Source organism: Ahaetulla prasina, chromosome 1 (genome assembly GCF_028640845.1).
Source record: "Ahaetulla prasina isolate Xishuangbanna chromosome 1, ASM2864084v1, whole genome shotgun sequence".
Classification (NCBI taxonomy): Eukaryota; Metazoa; Chordata; class Lepidosauria; order Squamata; family Colubridae; genus Ahaetulla; species Ahaetulla prasina.
Window position 1 is genome coordinate 308,120,918 of NC_080539.1, and position 18,205 is coordinate 308,139,122.

Sequence of the window (18,205 nt, forward strand, 5' to 3'; positions counted from 1 at the left end):
AATCGGGAGGAAAACACTGGAAAATGCCATGCATTGAGGCAACGCTTTTTCCTCCCAAATTGCCCAAGCAATTTGCAAATTTCTTTGGGCAATCGGGGCGGAAAACACTGGAAAATGCCATGCATTGAGGCAACGCTTTTTTCCTCCCAAATTGCCCGAAGCAATTTGCAAATTTCTTTGGGCAATCGGGGAGGAAAACACTGGAAAATGCCATGCATTGAGGCAACGCTTTTTTCCTCCCAAATTGCCCGAAGCAATTTGCAAATTTCTTTGGGCAATCGGGAGGAAAACACTGGAAAATGCCATGCATTGAGGCAACGCTTTTTCCTCCCAAATTGCCCAAGCAATTTGCAAATTTCTTTGGGCAATCGGGAGGAAAACACTGGAAAATGCCATGCATTGAGGCAACGCTTTTTCCTCCCAAATTGCCCAAGCAATTTGCAAATATTAAGCTCTTGTATTCAGATGGAAGATAATCTTGAAGAAATTAATAAAGCTAATTTAGAGTTGCAAAGGAAAATAGAGGAAATTCAAAAGAATCAAAACAATTGGAACTTAGATAATAAGATGGAAGATAATTTTGAAGAAATTAAAGAGGAATTAAGAAATTTTTACAGGAGTTTTTGGAGATTCGTTTTCAGAAATAGATCAAAATTTGATGAAATAGAGAAAGAGATGTTGGATTTTAAGGAAGTGCTTATTAACAGCTAGTGTGGAACTAGGAGATATACAAGAAGACACTGACTAAATGGAAGAAATGAGAATTTTATGATTTATATTTTTTCTTCTTCTTTGGGATTATAGTGATTTAGAAGAAAAGTTTTTTGAATTTTTCTTTTTTAACCTCTTTTTGTCCGTTGTTAGGTTATATTTTAAAAAATGGCTTTTAAGCAAATAGTACCAAAAGCCACTAAAAACTTTGAAATTTCTTCAGTTCAGATTCGAAAATTAAAAGAAGAAATTAAAGAGGAATTAAGAAATTTTTTACAGGAGTTTTTGGAGATTCGTTTTTCAGAAATAGATCAAAAATTTGATGAAATAGAGAAAGAGATGTTGGATTTTAAGGAAGTGGTGGAAGAGCAGAAGAGGGAAATGAAAATGGTAAAGGATGCAATTTCGCAAATATTAAGCTCTTGTATTCAGATGGAAGATAATTTTGAAGAAATTAATAAAGCTAATTTAGAGTTGCAAAGGAAAATAGAGGAAATTCAAAAGAATCAAAACAATTGGAACTTAGATAATAAGATGGAAGATATACAGGCAAAGGTAGATAGGGCAGATGAAGAAAGAGTAATATTACAATATAGATTAATGGAATATGCTATAAGGGTGAGGGGGTTGAGGGAAAATAGGAAGGAAAATTTAAAAGAGATTTTTATGCAAGCCTTTGCTCAGATAAAGGGTGTGGAGCCAGAAGACTTTGAGATTAATATTGAAAGAATTTATCGTCTTAATTCTTGGTGGGCAAGACAAAATAGATTACCTATGGATGTGGTTATTTATTTTACAACTAAAAAGATTAGGTATGAAATCTTGCAAGCCTTTTATAAAAATAAATTTCAAATATTGGGACAAGATATAAAAATGATGAAGGAAATTCCTCCTAAAATGTTAAGAAAGAGAAGAGAATTTGCTTTTTTAGTGGATGAGTTTAAGAAACATCAGATATATTTTAGATGGGAAGTTCCAATGGGTTTGTCAGTGAATTTTAGAGGCAGAAAGTATTTTCTTAGTTCAGTTATGAAAGCAAGACACTTCTATATTAATGTTTTAAAGAGTGTGAATCCTTTGTTGTTAGATGCTAAGTTAACTGGTTTGGAAATGATGGAAAATAGAATAGGAGAGGGGAGGAATGTTTAAGATGTGAATATGATGATTATGGTTAATTTTTGGAATTGATTTGTTTAGGATATAAATTATAGGATTTTTGTTATTTGCTATTTGTATGGTATAAACCTATGGGATGATATTATTTAATTGTGAAGGATGGAAAATAAAATTTATGAATTTAGATAATGTTGTGGATGTAATGATTTTAGCTGTTTACTGTTATATTATGGATGTAACTTAAATGATTATTTGTTTTAATTGACACATTTATAGACAGTAAAAGTTATGAAGTTAAGTTGGAAATATTGTATTTGAGAGACTTTATTCATAATGATATTTGATTGATGGCGTAGTATTGGAAGATCGGACATTAAATGTTATGACAATTGAAGAAATATATAAGTGATGAGAATTTGAGTTCGAGAAGATGGATTGTAATTTAAGAAATGGACTTATGAAATTTGAAGGAATATACAAGTGGGGGAAAAATTGAATTTGAGAAGATGGACTAATTTTTAAAATGGACTGTAAGAAGAATGGACATTAAATGTTATGACAATTGAAGAAATATATAACTGATGAAAATTTGAGCTCGAGAAGATGGACTGTAATTTAAGAAATGGATTTATGAAATTTGAAGGAATATACAAGTGGAAAAAATTTGAATTTGAGAAGATGGATTAATTTTAAAAATGGATTGTAAGAAGAAGTAATATGTGAATTTGGTACTGTTTCTTTTTTTTCTTTTTTATTATTCTTTCTTATCTCTTTATTTTTATTGTGAGGGGATTTAAAGTTTTAAAGTTTTGAGGGTGGGAGTTTATGTATATTTTATATACTTTAGCTTGTGATTGTTGGTCATAATACCCGGTATTTGCTCTGGGAAGTCCGGGGTGGGGGGAAGGGGGGAGGAGGGGGGAAAGGGGGGGAAATGATACATGGATTGGTTATTAATGTACAGTAATGTTTGAAGATATGAAATTAAATTTTAAAATGATATTGGGGCTGCCCGACTGCCATTTCAGAAATAAAGGGAGAGAAGAGTAGAAGGAGGGAAGAAAATAGGTAGGAAAGAGTTGAGAAGGAGGAGGGGAATAAGAAGGTTAGATAGGGCGGAAGAAGGGAGGAGTGCAGAAGGAGGAGAGGAAGTAGTAAAGTGAAGGAGATGAAGGATGGGAAAGTAGTAGAGGGTAGAGGGAGGTTGTGAAGAAAGGAAGTGGCAGTCGGGCACGCCCGATCAGCAATAAATAAAAATTAATGATTAATGATGGATAATAGTTTGTACATAAATATGATGTTGGAAAATGGAAATAATTTTTTTTTTATTAAAAAAAAAGAGTTGTAGAGTGTTATGCTTACACTCCTCTGAATTCTGAATCATTTTTTCCACATTATTTCTGAAATACTACATTAAACAGTGACTTTACTGTGCAATTCCATTAGATACTAGGAGAAGTAATGAAGACTATTTTCTAATTTCACCAACCAACCAATATGATTGCCCTTGGTGCCCTCCAACCCAATCAAATACTAACAGCTTTTAATGCTTCTCCCATTTGTCACTTGAGCAGTTTTCAGTCCATGGATTGTGCCCCCTTCTAATAGAAAGGAAATATCTCCATGAATTATCTGCATGAAAGACAGTCATGAAACAGCAAGACTATGTTCAGCTGTGGAATAACTTTGAAAAGAGGGGAAGATGAGTTTCTCAAAACCTTTGAAAATAACATTTATTGGTGCCTGACGTCAAAATATATTTCCCTCCAGGAAGCAAAAAGCAATTAAAAATATTTTGATCTTTGACTGATGCCACAAATGGGACATATTTCTATGGAAAAGCTGCATTTTTATGCTGTAATAGATTGGGGGGATTGGGGGGGAGGGAAGAAAAACTGAAGGTAGGACCACCTTCTCTCAATCCATTATATGGCTAGCATCTTGCTATTCCATTCGTTCTCATTTAATTGATACCAATAATTATAATTTCTTCTATTAATTTTCTGTGGAGTCCCTTATGAAGGTAAGAGTTCCTAGGTAGTGCTTCAGACCAACTAATGCATCCATAAGGGAAAAGAGTCTGCCTATCTTGCATAGCTGGGAATTACATAACCAGATATTTTCGCTTGCTAAGGACCAAAGTCATAAAGTGTGACATTACATTGCACACTTAGTGACGGAAATTCCAGCACTGCAGGTTATTAAGAAAGGGTATCATGGGGTCACCATTTATATCTTCCTGGTGATTTTCCCATTAACTTTGTTTGGAGGAAGCTGCTAAAAAAATGATAACCAGGTGACCACAGGATAATGCAATGTGGGGGGCGTGCATAAGTGCACTAACATGCCTATCATCCCTGTCATTGTATTTTTTTTCTTTTATTCTTGTTCTCGTTTTTGTTTGACAAATTCTAATGAAAGAATGAATGAACGAATGAACGAATGAATGAATGTCAAAATTGCAAGCCAGGCATGAAGCAACTGAATTGTGATCATGTATATGTAAGAAGGTTGAGACTGATGGAACTAGGATCACAACTACCATTTGCTCCGCACCCTCTTAATTTTGAATGGTTCCTTGAACAAGTGGTTGTTAACAGAGTACCATGTATATGTTGTGCAGGTAAAACTGCCCCTTATTTCATTTAAGATACTAAGTTATTGCTTGAGTTTTTGCTAAAATCACTCAGAACAAAATACTTGAACAGAGAAGCTTATTTGTATGTGATGCATAACTCACCTAGATATGGTAATACCATTTACAAGAAGAAATTTGAATAGTTCTTGGGCTTTCTCCCTATCTCGAGCTTTCTCTTTGGTCGTCAACATGTCATAAGGTACCAACAATGGATGACCACCTCCTCCTATAAGAAAACCGTAACTTAGTAATTCTTACTGCAATAGCAAAATTTTGAAAATACTCATAGACAATTACTATCATGTTTTTGGTATTTTCATGTATTCCTATATCAAATGTCATGTATTCCTATATCAAATGTCAGGTGATGATTAAAACATTTCAATTTTACCTTTATTTTCCAATTCCATTTTCTTCTTTTTTGCCCAAATGTTATGATAGTTTTCTGCTATTATTTCTACCATTCCCTATATCACCAAGAAATCAAGAAACAATAATTTAAAAATCAAAATAACCATGTGCTAAGCCATAGATAATATCATTTGCATTGAAATATATATTGCATTATTTGCTGTAATGATATATGTCATTAACATAAGTGATCATAAGTATCATGTAGAGAAAGGAGGTACATTAATGAAAATATCTGCTTAGGGATAATTTTTTTCCTATTGCTTTTCCTTGTGCTATAAAGTGTTTGAAGAGATCTAAAAAACCTTTAACTGTTATCACAATGAGGATTTCCTCATTTTCCCCACCAAGAACATAGAATGTAGGGCAGATATCTTCAAACTCCTGAACAGTTTAGCAATATTATTATTTGGTTAAAACCAGAATGCAAAGCAAATAAGCAATTTTCTCAATGGAATAAAATAAGTGTATTCCCTCAAAGTTCTGTGCTGGGATTAATATTTTTAAATACGTTCATAAATTATCTTGATTTAGAGTAGGCAATCAGCTGGCTCAGTTGTAGATACCATTCTATTCACTTGGACAAAAAAATCACAGTGAATAATTCCCAAAGGAACACTTTAAAGTGGCAGTTCAATTTAAATAAATGTAAGTGATGCATTTTCCCCAATTTCATAAATACACTGAAAAGAATCTGAGCTATCTGTAAATTTTTGCCAGCAAAAAATATTTAGGTTCATAGTGGATGTATGTCAATGAAGTTACAGTATCTGTTAGGCTATCTGGCCAGCTCTAGGTAATAAATTAAAGAATCTCTAATATTGCACTGAATTGTACTACTGTTTTATCAAGGCTAGAAAAAAAGTCTCTAAGCAAAGTTCATCTACAGAGGAAGCCATCTGTCTCTATCAGTGTCTGGTAGACACTTCTATCTATCTCAGTCCATCCCTGTTTCTATGTTCCATCTACATTTTGTGAGTCTGGAAATGTTGGGAGCTTGCCCCTTTTTTCCCTCTGATTCTTACAACTGGGTGGGGGATTTCCCTTCTTCTATCACTATCCATGCAACTTTGTCAAAAAATCGCTGACCACTCAACCCAATACAGCAGAATCAACACAATCCCTACAAAGAATTATACTGCTATCCATCAAGAATATCTCAAAAGCCACCAGCAGACTTCTACAACCACATGGAATCAGCATAAAACACAAGCCAACTAAAGCCCTTCAAAATCTTAAGCAGATCAAAAAACGCAACAACATCAGAAGATAGAACAGGAGTCATCTACAACATACAATGTAAAGACTGCAACAACCACTATGTAGGAAAAACAGGCGAAGACTTGCAGAATGCATCCACAAATACCAACTAGCAGCCAGAGGACATGATGAAAATTCTTAAATTTCACACCATCTAAACAGATTTAACCATAGTTTCAATTGGGAAAATGTAACCATCCTAGATCAAGCCAAGTCCAAAAATGCCAGACAAATTGGCCATCAATAGATACATAGATATTAACTACATCTATAGACTATGCAAAAGAGACTATCACCCAGCCCAAAAGGGAAGGAAAAAACCCAAGCATCTCTCCACCAGCAATCAGCACCCAGATCAGCATAGATTAATTCCAAGATTAACATCAGACCAACAATCAAGTAAACAATACAAGAAACTGCCAAAGAGTCATCAGCAAACAGCCCAAACAAAGAATCTTTAAAACCATCTCCACAACACGACAGGCAAGCCACTAGAATATGAACTGAGAGCAAACTGCACTCCTTACCTGCACTGATGATGTTACCTAGTTTGGGTAATGAAACGTCTACAAGAAAACAAGGAAGCTCAGAGAACACCAAGGATCCCTTTTATCACTATCATCAACACAAACTGGAAAATTTCATTCTGTCAAGTCACTGTCTCTCTCTTTTCTCCACATAGAACACTAAGACAGCACATAGTTCTACCTTATCTTCCACTTCGTCTAGGAATGCCTCACATTTCAGGACTCTCCCTTCTTCACTCAAGGCAGCTGGAAGGGTCACAATTCTTCTAGTTCTACTTTGTCAGGAACTTCCCCAATTTCAAAACTCTTCTCACAGATTCAGCCAGACTATCAGTATTTCAAATTTTCTCTATATTTCAATTTCTACAAACTATTGGACACTTTAAGACAAACCTGGAGTTCTCTGGAAAGTACAACATTTGAAAGATCAAGAGGTGCTGGGCTGTAGCCATTCCCCTGTTGTCAAAAGAAGATAAATTGGCCATTATTATTCATTCTTGAGATGACTTTCGTGTTGAATTATAGAAATTGGAGGAAATTTAGAAATGCACGATTTTGTATTTAATTTTAAACAATAAAATAATAAGCAGAATGTTCTTATTCTTTATTATATTTCAGATAATATGAAGAGTTATGGACCTTAATAATTGCCATGCATTAAAATCTATACAATTCACAATCCTTCTAGGTTCTTTGGCAGAACATGATAATGATTTGAGTGGCAAAGAGACATTGAAATAAGGAGCAGATCTGAGCAGTTGACACTAGCTTTTAAAAAAGTAAAACTGGTTAGCTAACTGAACTTAAGACTGGAATTTCATTGGCAGATTGCATGTTGTTATGTCTTTCCAGTTCTTCTACATATAATTTTATTAAGGATTTTGGTTGTAGTAGTAATAACTAATATAAACTAAGCTTAAAGAAATAAAAAAGAATAGCAAAACTATAAAATCACAAGGAAAGACAAAAAGAAATAAAGAAAAGGAAGAAATATAATAAAGAAAATGAAAAGAAAATATATATATATAACTACGTAACTCCAAACAATCATCACAAAAAGTATAAACTAATGTAGTAATTCTTAAACTCCTATAAGGTTAAACAGATATTTCTCCATCCCATCCCTTATGTACAATCAAATCCAAAAAATATCAACTTTTCAATCTTGATGTCAGCAATATTTAGGACATACAATATGCAAAAGAAGTTTAATTACAAGAAAAAATTAAAGGAAAAAAGCAATGGAAGGCATGCATATCTTCACTGGATAATCTATATTAAATGTTTGGAAAAAATATAATATCTTTGTTTTGACAAAAATATTAGAAGAGTAATAAACACTGATGGTCACCAAATTCCAGCAGGATACAATGCTAAAAGAAATATTAAACAATTAAATTTATTAAAATGGTTGTGTATATCTAATAGCAATTATTATAAAATTACTCCCAAGAGGTTAATGTTTTCATTAACCTCTTTTTCTGTATGTGGTAGGAGTTTTAAAAGAAATCATACACCAGTCCATATGTTAAAGATTGGTATATTAAATTAGCTGTTTTCTCTTTGTTCAGTATTTTTGATAAACAAACCATATAATATTTACTGTGAGCAAATGTTCCTGAATTAATTATCTCCATTTAAATAAACTATTTCCTTTTTGCTGAAACACAGTAGATAGTTTGCTGTACTACAACTGTGCTATTTAGCTGCGAAATTTGTATGTGGTTATGTAGACATTTGCGATTTCATGTCAATGTATGAATATTGACATTGCAACAAACTAAAGTTTTCCCATTTTTGCAAAAAACAGTTGCCTGATTATCTTTCAGTGACATGGGAAATGGTCATAATTATACATTACATAAATAAACTGTAGAGACAAAGCCTTGACAAAGTCCTGTTCAATTGTATAACGACTATGTAACCTCAATGAATATGTTTTAATTATAGACTTCTTTAAAAAAATACAAAATTACTCATGTAATTTATGATTCATTTATCCTTGTCAAGTCAGAAATTTAAATATTATGTAGGAACAGGAGCCTCAGTTTCTTTTAATGAGTTTTAGCAATTGTATAGAACAGCTAATATATAAAATGTTAACAAACGACAAACTGCTTCTGAAACTAAAAATCTTATGGCATTTCTGTACCCCTGCATAATTGGATAGCTGTGTTCCTGTTAAACAGGCAACAAGTGGTCAAAACAGGCAGTGCCCTATCAAATTGTGCACCTGTTAACAGCGGTGTTCCCCAAGGCAGCATTCTAGGTCCAACACTGATTCTGCTTTATATCAAATTGTAAGCAGCTGTGTCCTCTTTGCTGATGATGTTAAACTATTCAACACCACAAACAACTCTACTACCCTTCAAAATATAAACTATATATATATGAATGGTCAAACAATTGGCAACTCCAAATCTCTGCTAACAAATGCTCAGTCCTGCACATTGGCAATAGAAATAAGAACATCAAATATTTGCTGGTTGGAAATGATCTAAAAGTTGACCCACACTCTGTCAAGGACCTAGGAGTACTCACTTCAAAAGATCTAAGCCCCAGAGCTCACTGTAACATCATTGCATAAAAGGCATTAAGAGTTGTCAATCTTATTTTACGAAGTTTTCTCTTTGGTAACGCTATACTTCAAACTAGGGCATATAAAACCTTTGCCAGACCTATACTTGAATACTGCTCACCTGCCTGGAACCCTCACTATATTTCAGACATCAATACATTAGAGAGGGTCCAGATATATTTTACTAGAAGAGTACTCAAAACTTCTGCCCGAAATAAACTCTCCTATACCACCAGAATTCCATTGGATATTATAATAAGATTATATTAATCTTAGGTCTAGAAAGCCTCAAACTACATCATCTACATTTTGACCTATGCTTAGTTCATAAGATTATTTACCAAAACGTCCTACCTGTACATGAGTATTTTAATTTCAACCGTAATAACACAAGGGCTATCAAGAGATTCAAACTCAATGTAATTCGCTCTAATCTTGATTGCAGGAAATATGACTGCTGCAATAGAATAGTAAATGTCTGGAACATTCTACCTGATCCTGTTGTCAGTCTTACTAATCCCCATATCTTTCACCTTAAACTGTCTACCGTGGACCTTTCTGTTTCTTTGTTGTTGTTGTTAGTTGCGAAGTCATGTCCAACCTATTGCGACCCCATGGACAACATTCCTCCAGGCCTTCCTATCCTCTACCATCCTCTGGAGTCCATTTAAGCTCATGCCTACTGCTTCAGTGACTCCATCCAGCCACCTCATTCTCTGTCATCCCATTCTTCTTTTGCCCTCAGTTTCCCAGCATTAGGCTCTTCTCCAGTGTTTCTTCATGTTTCTTAGGAGGTCGCTAAGGGAGCATGCATAAGCGCACCAGCATGCCTACCATCCCTCTCCTACTGTCCCCATTTATATGTAATCATTCTATGTCCATGTTTATGTTTATACTGTTACTTGTTTCCTTGTACTTGTTGACAAATAAATAAATAATAAATAAATGAAATAAATACATAAAATAAATAAATAAAAAATCTGATTTGAGTTTGATATGCTCAATTTTTCATTGTTGATCGTTTATTTTAGAAAATTTATATGGCCACCCAATTCACTCTCAGTGACTCCGGGCAATTGACAAAGATAAAAACTCAATATAAAAACAATAAGAAGCAATAACCCCAGAAGTCAATAGGCTGGCTTCTGGGGCACTAAGAGAAAAAGGTTGTTCCTATATTTTGCTACTTTGAATCTTTCCATGTTTATATAGTAAAGCAAGATTTACTAGTGGTAGGCTTTATCATTTCTGCTAATTGATTTCTGCTAATTCATTGTCTGACTTCATAACCATAGGTAAAGTTAAAGGAGTGTGTCAACCCTGAAGCTGACCTGACCGAAGCTATTTTGAGGCTTTAGTGTTGCCACACTGGAACTGAGGGATAGGGAGGGGGAAATAGAGATAGCTGGGGTTTTGTAGCCAAAGCAAAATACTTTCTCCTGGGAACCAAGGACATCCTCACACCTAGTCAGAGACAGTGACATTACCAGGCAACCAGACAGTGCCTTGATTGGATCATGTGACTGATTGTTTGGGGAAGGGGAAAAACTTTTACTTTTATTTAGGTGAAAACTGAGGAAACCTTCAGAGCCGGTTTTCACCAGAACTGTGCCGATATGATATATCCAATAAAACAATTCTTTGAGGAATCTACCTGCCTCAGAGTTTTGTTTGCTATGGGTGTATTACTTGGAACTCTGACAGAGTGTTGATTAGATTTAAGAAATTATTTTAGAAATTAACTCTAGCAATAGCAATAGCATTTAGACATATATACCGCTTCACAGTGCTTTACAGCCCTCTCTAAGCAGTTTACAGAGAGGGCTGTATTATTGCCACCCAGCATAATGTCCTCATTTTACCAACTTCGGAAGGATTGAAGGCTGAATCAACCTTGAAACAGTCAGGATTGAACTCCTAGCAGTCAGCAGAATTAGCCTGCAATACTGCATTCTAACCACTGAGACCCCCACCCAGAGTTTTAGTGAGATAAAGAACTGTTGAAATGTGAATTGCAGGGATTTCACCTTAATGTTTCTGGTGCTCTCCTAACATACCCACTTATCACAAGAGTCCTGCAGAGGTTTAGCATATAGTTGCAGTAGCAGGCGTTGTTTTATTCTGCAACTTTGCAGAGTTCCAAGTAGTCACTAAATATATAAAAGGCATAAACCTGGCTAAGCTAATCTAATGCATTTCTCTTTCAGATATCAGCACACAGAGGGAAAATAATATCATTCTAAGTAATTGATATTCTTTTAATCATTGTCATTGAGTTGAACAATTATTCAAGCAAATACTGATTCATATATATTCATAAAACTATCACATATGGATTCTTGCTGTTCTAAAATGCTGCAAAATGTAATAAAATTTCACTGAATTACCTATTTTAGATCAATTGAAATTATATTTTTATAAGTATGAAGATCTATGAATTTAACACATTTTGGGCATTTTCAAAGATTGAATAATAAAACTCTCCCTTCCCTCCAACAAATTTTTTTTAAAAAAGTAACATTAGTTCTGAAGAAACAGGAATCTTACATTTTGCTTTATTTTTACTTTACCTGGCTAGATTGTGATATGCTTCGGAGCTTTTCATTTTCACGTTGCTGAGTCATGTTTTCTCCATCCTTGTTTCTTTCGAGACTCCATCCCATTGCTAACATGGTTTTTAGAGATTCTCTGGCAGGCCATCGATAGATTTCCTTTTCCTTTAAAAAAATCTTATGTTTCATGTAGAAAAAAAAATCTAAAATATTTCCCCCCAGGAATAAACATGACAGTTTGCAGTCAACTGTCTGTCTGTCTGTCTGTCTGTCTGTCTCTCTCTCTCTCTCTCTCTCACACACACACACAGACACACATGTTTTGTGCTCCATGAGCCAAAATTCACTGGAACATTTGCTCAATTTCTCATGATCTCAAGGTTGATTTTGAGATATTAATTTCCCATACCAGCTACTGATGATCTTGGGAAATAAATAACATTATCTCAAGTTCATTTTCTTTTTCTTTAAAACTGCACAAAACCTTTTATGCATAATTTTATAAGCACAAAAATACCACCATGTTTTTATTCTTTTCCTTCTAGCATATGGGTGTTCGCAAAGTATTTTATATCATATCTTTTAAAAATATTATGTACTATAATATAAGCATTTTTGTATGTATTACGGATTTGAAAAATAGCACTGCAATATCAAGTAAAATGAAAACTAGAAGATAATTATATTCTAATTCCAGGAATATTAATTAAGTCATTTCATATTAAAGTATGGACCAAATTAAGATCATTGGCAATAGTCATGTCTACTAAAAATTTACACACATACAAACACACACACATACACGTATGTCTGTGTTTAGAAAATGAATACAAAAAATACATTTTCATTTATAATTTAACCAATTGGTCATTTTACATTTTCAGATTTTTATTTCCATTGACAAATTAAATGGAACACTGATGAACATTAATGCAAACTGTACCCCATATTTGCCTGGGAAAAAACATTTAAATTCATCTTCATTACCTTTTCAATCAAGGTTTTGAAAGGTCTTATTAAAGGATGTGTTTTTATATTTTCATCAAGTAATGGAGCATATTTCCATCCACAATTACTCTGGAAATAAAAGCATAATCCACACTGCATAATTAATTCCAGGAATTAATTGTCCGTCGTAATGGTCATTAACATACAATGCCTCTTTAATGAGTAGGAAAAGACCATGTTTGCTGGCCTGTGTATGACTAGAAAAAAGCACAAACATCTGACAATAATGGCTTCATAGAAAAAGAAGCTCTTATCAGTATTATACAGATCACATGGGCAGGTAAATAATCTCATATATAAAACTGGAAAGCAAAATCATCACACAGATGGATTGTTATAAAATTTCTCCCAACATTATTCTTTGATTTATACATCAATCAGTGAGGAGAATCCTATGTGAATTAGAAGAACATTCTGGTTATAAGGAAACATTATTTTTATTAGCTTGATTGTGCTGTCTGGAGCCTAATTCTGGTTTTTGTCCCTCAGCATGCTTTCTACATGGCTCACAATAATGAAAAATGACTAATCAAAGCAAGCAAATAGGATGAAAAAGGGACTTGCAAGAGTGACAGTTAAAGAGATTGGCTGAAAAACAGGTATGCAACATAGAATTTGCATCACAGGTGGGGCAGGCTGAAAGGATAAGAATTAACTAGCCATTTAAGGACAATTCATCTCTGCTGTACTTGAAAAATATAAATCCTTTATATACATCAAAATTCAAGATTGGTCTCTGATGACGAAAAGAACATTTCAAAGCACTATATAACTTTATTGAAAGGGCAATTAAGGCAACAAAACAAAATTGAGAAAAATAAAAGCACAAACCAGATTTTTATTTGAATAATATCTATATTGACATAGGGAGAATAGTAATGGACAGCTGACTTCCTCCTCAGCCCATAAACATTTCTCAGAATGCACACAGAGACTTTTTCAAACTATAGATAATTAGAGTTCTCAATGTGGGTCAGAAACTTTATATAGTTACGACATTTATTTGTTCATTTATTTAATTTCCCGTCTTTATTATTTTTATAAATAACCCAGGGTGGCAAACATACCTAATATTTCTTCTTTCTCCACAACAACAACCTTGTGAGGTGGGTTAGGGTGAGAGAGAGTGACTGGCACAAGGTCATCTAACTGACTATCGTGCCTAAGGCGGAACTAGAATTCATGGTCTCCTGATGCCTTAATCACAAGATCAAACTGATTCTGTAGCAACCACAATACAATTGTTTCCTCCCCTCCTCATCCTTAATTAATATCAAAAGGGATCTTGAGTTATGTCAATGCTCTGCTAACCAATAGCAAAGGTAATAGCAACAAAAAACAATTTAGGAGGCTCTGTATCTATCTGACCACGTTTAAAGAAGTCAGTCTATTAATATGCTTTTGTCTTTCATTTTAAAGAACAATGCATTAAACAACAAACACGTGGATGCATAAAGAACTATCTGACAAATTGAAAGACAAAAAGGACAAGTATAAAAAATGGAAAGAGGGGCAAATAACTAAGGCAGAATATCAGCAAATAGCCCGAGCCTGTAAAGATGAAGTGAGGAAAGCTAAGGCTGACAATGAACAAAGGCTAGCGACAAAAGTAAAAAATAACAAAAAAAGCTTCTTCCAACATGTTAAAAACAAGAAAAAAATCAAGGAAACAATTGGCCCATTGCTGGGAGAAAGTGGTGATGACAAGCAACAGGGAGAAAGCAGATCTACTTAACTCATTTTTTGCATCTGTCTTTACACAAAAGGAAAAAACAATCCAACCTATCAAAAACAGCACCACAAAAACAAAAACAGATTAGAAACACAAGTTAAAATAGGGAAGAAAATGGTAAGTGAACACCTGTCTACCCTAGACAAGTTCAAATTACCAGGACTGGATGGATTACACCCCAAGGTTTTGAAGGAACTGGCAGACGTGATCTCAGAACCACTGAACTATATCTTTCAAAGATCCTGGAGCACAGAGGAGCTGCCAGAGGACGGGAAAAGAGATGATGTAGTTCCCATCTTCAAAAAAGAAAAGAAAAAACAGATCTAGGAAACTACAGGCCTATCAGCCTGATCTCAATACCAGGGAAGATTCTGGAAAAGATAATCAAGAAACGAATCACCAAACACCTAGAAGCAAACAAAGTAATAACCAAAAGCCAACATGGATTTGTCAAAAACAGATCATGCCAGACTAATCTTATTGCATTCTTGGACAAAGTGACAAAATTAGTAAACCAAAGGAATGCTGTCGATATAATTTACTTGGACTTCAGTAAAACATTTGATAAAGTAGACCATAACCTACTACTAGATAAAGTAGAAAAATGTGGGTTAGACAGCACCACCACCAGATGGATTCGTAACTGGCTGACCAACCGCACTCAACATGTAGTCCTTAATGGAACTACATCCACATGGAGGGAAGTATGCAGTGGAGTACTCCAAGGCTCTGTTTTAGGCCTAGTACTCTTCAACATCTTCATCAATGACTTGGACGAGGGGATAGATGGGGAACTCATCAAATTTGCAGATGACACCAAGCTGGCAGGAATAGCCAACACTCCAGAAGATAGGCTCAAGATACAGAAAGATCTTGACAGACTAGAACATTGGGCGCTAACTAACAAAATGAAATTCAACAGTGAAAAAAGTAAGGTTCTACATTTAAGCCAAAAAAACAAAATGCACAGGTACCGGATATGGGGTACCTTGCTCAATAGTAATAACTGTGAGAGGGATCTTGGAGTCCTAGTGGACAACCATTTAGATATGAGCCAGCAGTGTGCAGCAGCTGCTAAAAAAGCCAACACAGTTCTGGGCTGCATAAACAGAGGGATAGAATCAAGATCACGTGAAGTGTTAATACCACTTTATAATGCCTTGGTAAGGCCACACTTGGAATATTGCATCCAGTTTTGGTCGCCACAATGTAAAAAAATGTTGAGACTCTAGAAAGAGTGCAGAGAGGAACAACAAAGATGATTAGGGGACTAGAGGCTAAAACAACAAGAAGGATTGCAGGAACTGGGTATGTTTCGTTTAATGAAAAGAAGGACTCGGGGAGACATGATATCAGTGTTCCAATATCTCAGGGGTTGTCACAAAGAAGAGGGAGTCAAACTATTCTCCAAAGCACCTGAGGGCAGAACAAGAAGCAATGGGTGGAAACTAATCAAGTAGAGATGCAACTTAGAACTAAGGAGAAATTTCCTGACAGTTAGAACAATTAATCAGTGGAACAACTTGCCTGCAGAAGTTGTAAATGCTCCAACACTGGAAATTTTTAAGAAAATGTTGGATAATTCCCCAGGGGGAGGGCCTTCTCTGTGGGGGCTCCTACCCTGTGGAACGAGCTTCGCCCCGGGCTTCGACAACTACCTGACCTTAGGACCTTTCGCCGCGAACTTAAAACCTATTTATTCCATATGGCTGGACTGGCCTGATTTTAAATTTTAAATTTTAATTGTGGGTTTTAAATTGTTGTAATTTGTATGGGGTGTAATGTTATTTTAAATTTCTGGCATACTTGAATCAGTTTTTTAAGGGTTGTTTTAATTATGGTGTATGTTTCTGTTTGTATTTTATTTGCCTGTTCACCGCCCTGAGTCCTTCGGGAGAAGGGCGGTATACAAATTAAAATATTATTATTATTATTAACCATTTGTCTGAAATGGTGTAGGGTTTCCTGCCTGGGCAGGGGGTTGGTCTAGAAGACCTCCAAGGTCACTTCCAACTCTGTTGTTGTTGTTGTTGTTGTTGTTGTTGTTGTTGTTATTATTATTATTATTACATTGATAAGTCAGAAAAAAATCTCTGGTCCCTGAATGTCCGTTCTGTGGCCATTGGAATGCTGAAAGTTAAAACCCTCTGTCACGTTGAGGTGTTAAATAGATGAATAATGTAAGCTTTTGAATAGACAAGCACATTTTTAAAAGCCAAAAATGCCCAGCTCCGGTCATACATTTACAATGGCTCATCCTTCTTCCAAATGTGGTGCAAATTTGATTTCCATTTCCTACCCCTGCTCTTAATTCATCTAATTATTTAAAAAAGACATGTAAGTAAAAATGCCTTCCAATTGCTATAATTGAAATGCACATGTTCTAATCTAATGACAATTTATAATAGTTTAAAAAGCTGCCAGGAAACCTACAAGTGTGGGGACGGGAAAAAAGATTGTGGGAAAGACATTGCTAGAAATATATGCTGTGCTATAGTCTCAGAGCCATGGAAACAAATTGAACACATTTCTAAAATTCACTTTGAGTGATGGCTGTTCTTTTCTGGCAATTGTTGGAACTATAACAATCCATACCTTGTCACAGGCCCATTTTTCATGAGTATGTTCAGCATACTTGTTGACAATAAACTCCAACTTTTCAGGAAGTATAAAACTAAAAACCAAAAGGATATATTATATGTAACTTATTTCAGTTAGGTAATACCATACCAGTTCATACCATTCTTTTCCAAAACAAACAGAACAATCTATACAAATATGAGTTTAAATCATGCCCTCACTAAATATATTAAAAATTGTTTTGTTCTTACAATTCTGTTTACAGTTTATTCATTTATCAAACAAACAAACAAACAAATGTATATGCCGCTGTCTAACAAAGTGGAGTGCCTTCCCTTTGGAACATTTTACCGTCTAAGGCAGAGGTGGGGAAAAATGGCCCCTTTGTGACTTTTGGACTTCAACTCCCAGAATTCCTGAGCCAGCATGGAATTCAGCCAGCATGGAATTCAGCCATGGAAACAGCCAGCTCTGCTATTTGGCCTGGAGACCAAATGGGCAGTTCTACACTTGAGTGGCTGCTGAATTGATGGCACACTTCCCCTCCTTGAACTCTGCTATCCATCCAGCCATATTTTGATTTATCATATTGATATATTTTTATTGTGTTCTTTTTCATTGTTTCCTTTATTGTTCTATTATTTTACTTCTGTTTACACTCCTTTCATTTTCTTCCTTTTTATTATTATAAACTGCATAGAGTAGCCCCATGGCAAGACAGGTACCAAATAAATTTAACAAATAATAATAAATGTAACAAACAAAGTGACTCCAGGCATTAAAAACTTTGTACTAGTATAAATTTGATTAAGAAATATGTGACTTAAGTATTAATGCTAATTCTTAGTTACATATTACAGTGTGACTTACATTGGCTGTGGTGGCTCAGGCTGTAAGATAGCCTGTTATTAAAACACAGCAGCCTGCAATTACTGCAGGCTCGAATCCCACCAGGCCCAAGGTTGACTCAGCCTTCCATCCTTTATAAGGTAGGTAAAATGAGGACCCAGATTGTTGGGGGGGCAATAAGTTGACTTTGTAAATATACAAATAGAATGAGACTATTGCCTTACACACTGTAAGCCGCCCTGA

The 18,205-nt window shown here is 34.9% G+C and overlaps 1 protein-coding gene across 1 annotated transcript in view; it reads right to left on the reverse strand.

Moving 5' to 3' along the window:
- RYR3 (ryanodine receptor 3) overlaps window positions 1–18,205 on the reverse strand; it is a 343,388-nt gene that overhangs the window by 117,337 nt on the left and 207,846 nt on the right. The window contains exons 52-57 of the mRNA XM_058162131.1: window positions 17,129–17,207; window positions 12,781–12,870; window positions 11,812–11,958; window positions 7,057–7,119; window positions 4,857–4,932; window positions 4,568–4,691 (exon numbers count right to left, since the gene is read on the reverse strand). Of these exons, the coding sequence (XP_058018114.1) occupies window positions 4,568–4,691; window positions 4,857–4,932; window positions 7,057–7,119; window positions 11,812–11,958; window positions 12,781–12,870; window positions 17,129–17,207 (579 nt within the window). The remainder of the gene's footprint in view (window positions 1–4,567; window positions 4,692–4,856; window positions 4,933–7,056; window positions 7,120–11,811; window positions 11,959–12,780; window positions 12,871–17,128; window positions 17,208–18,205) is intronic.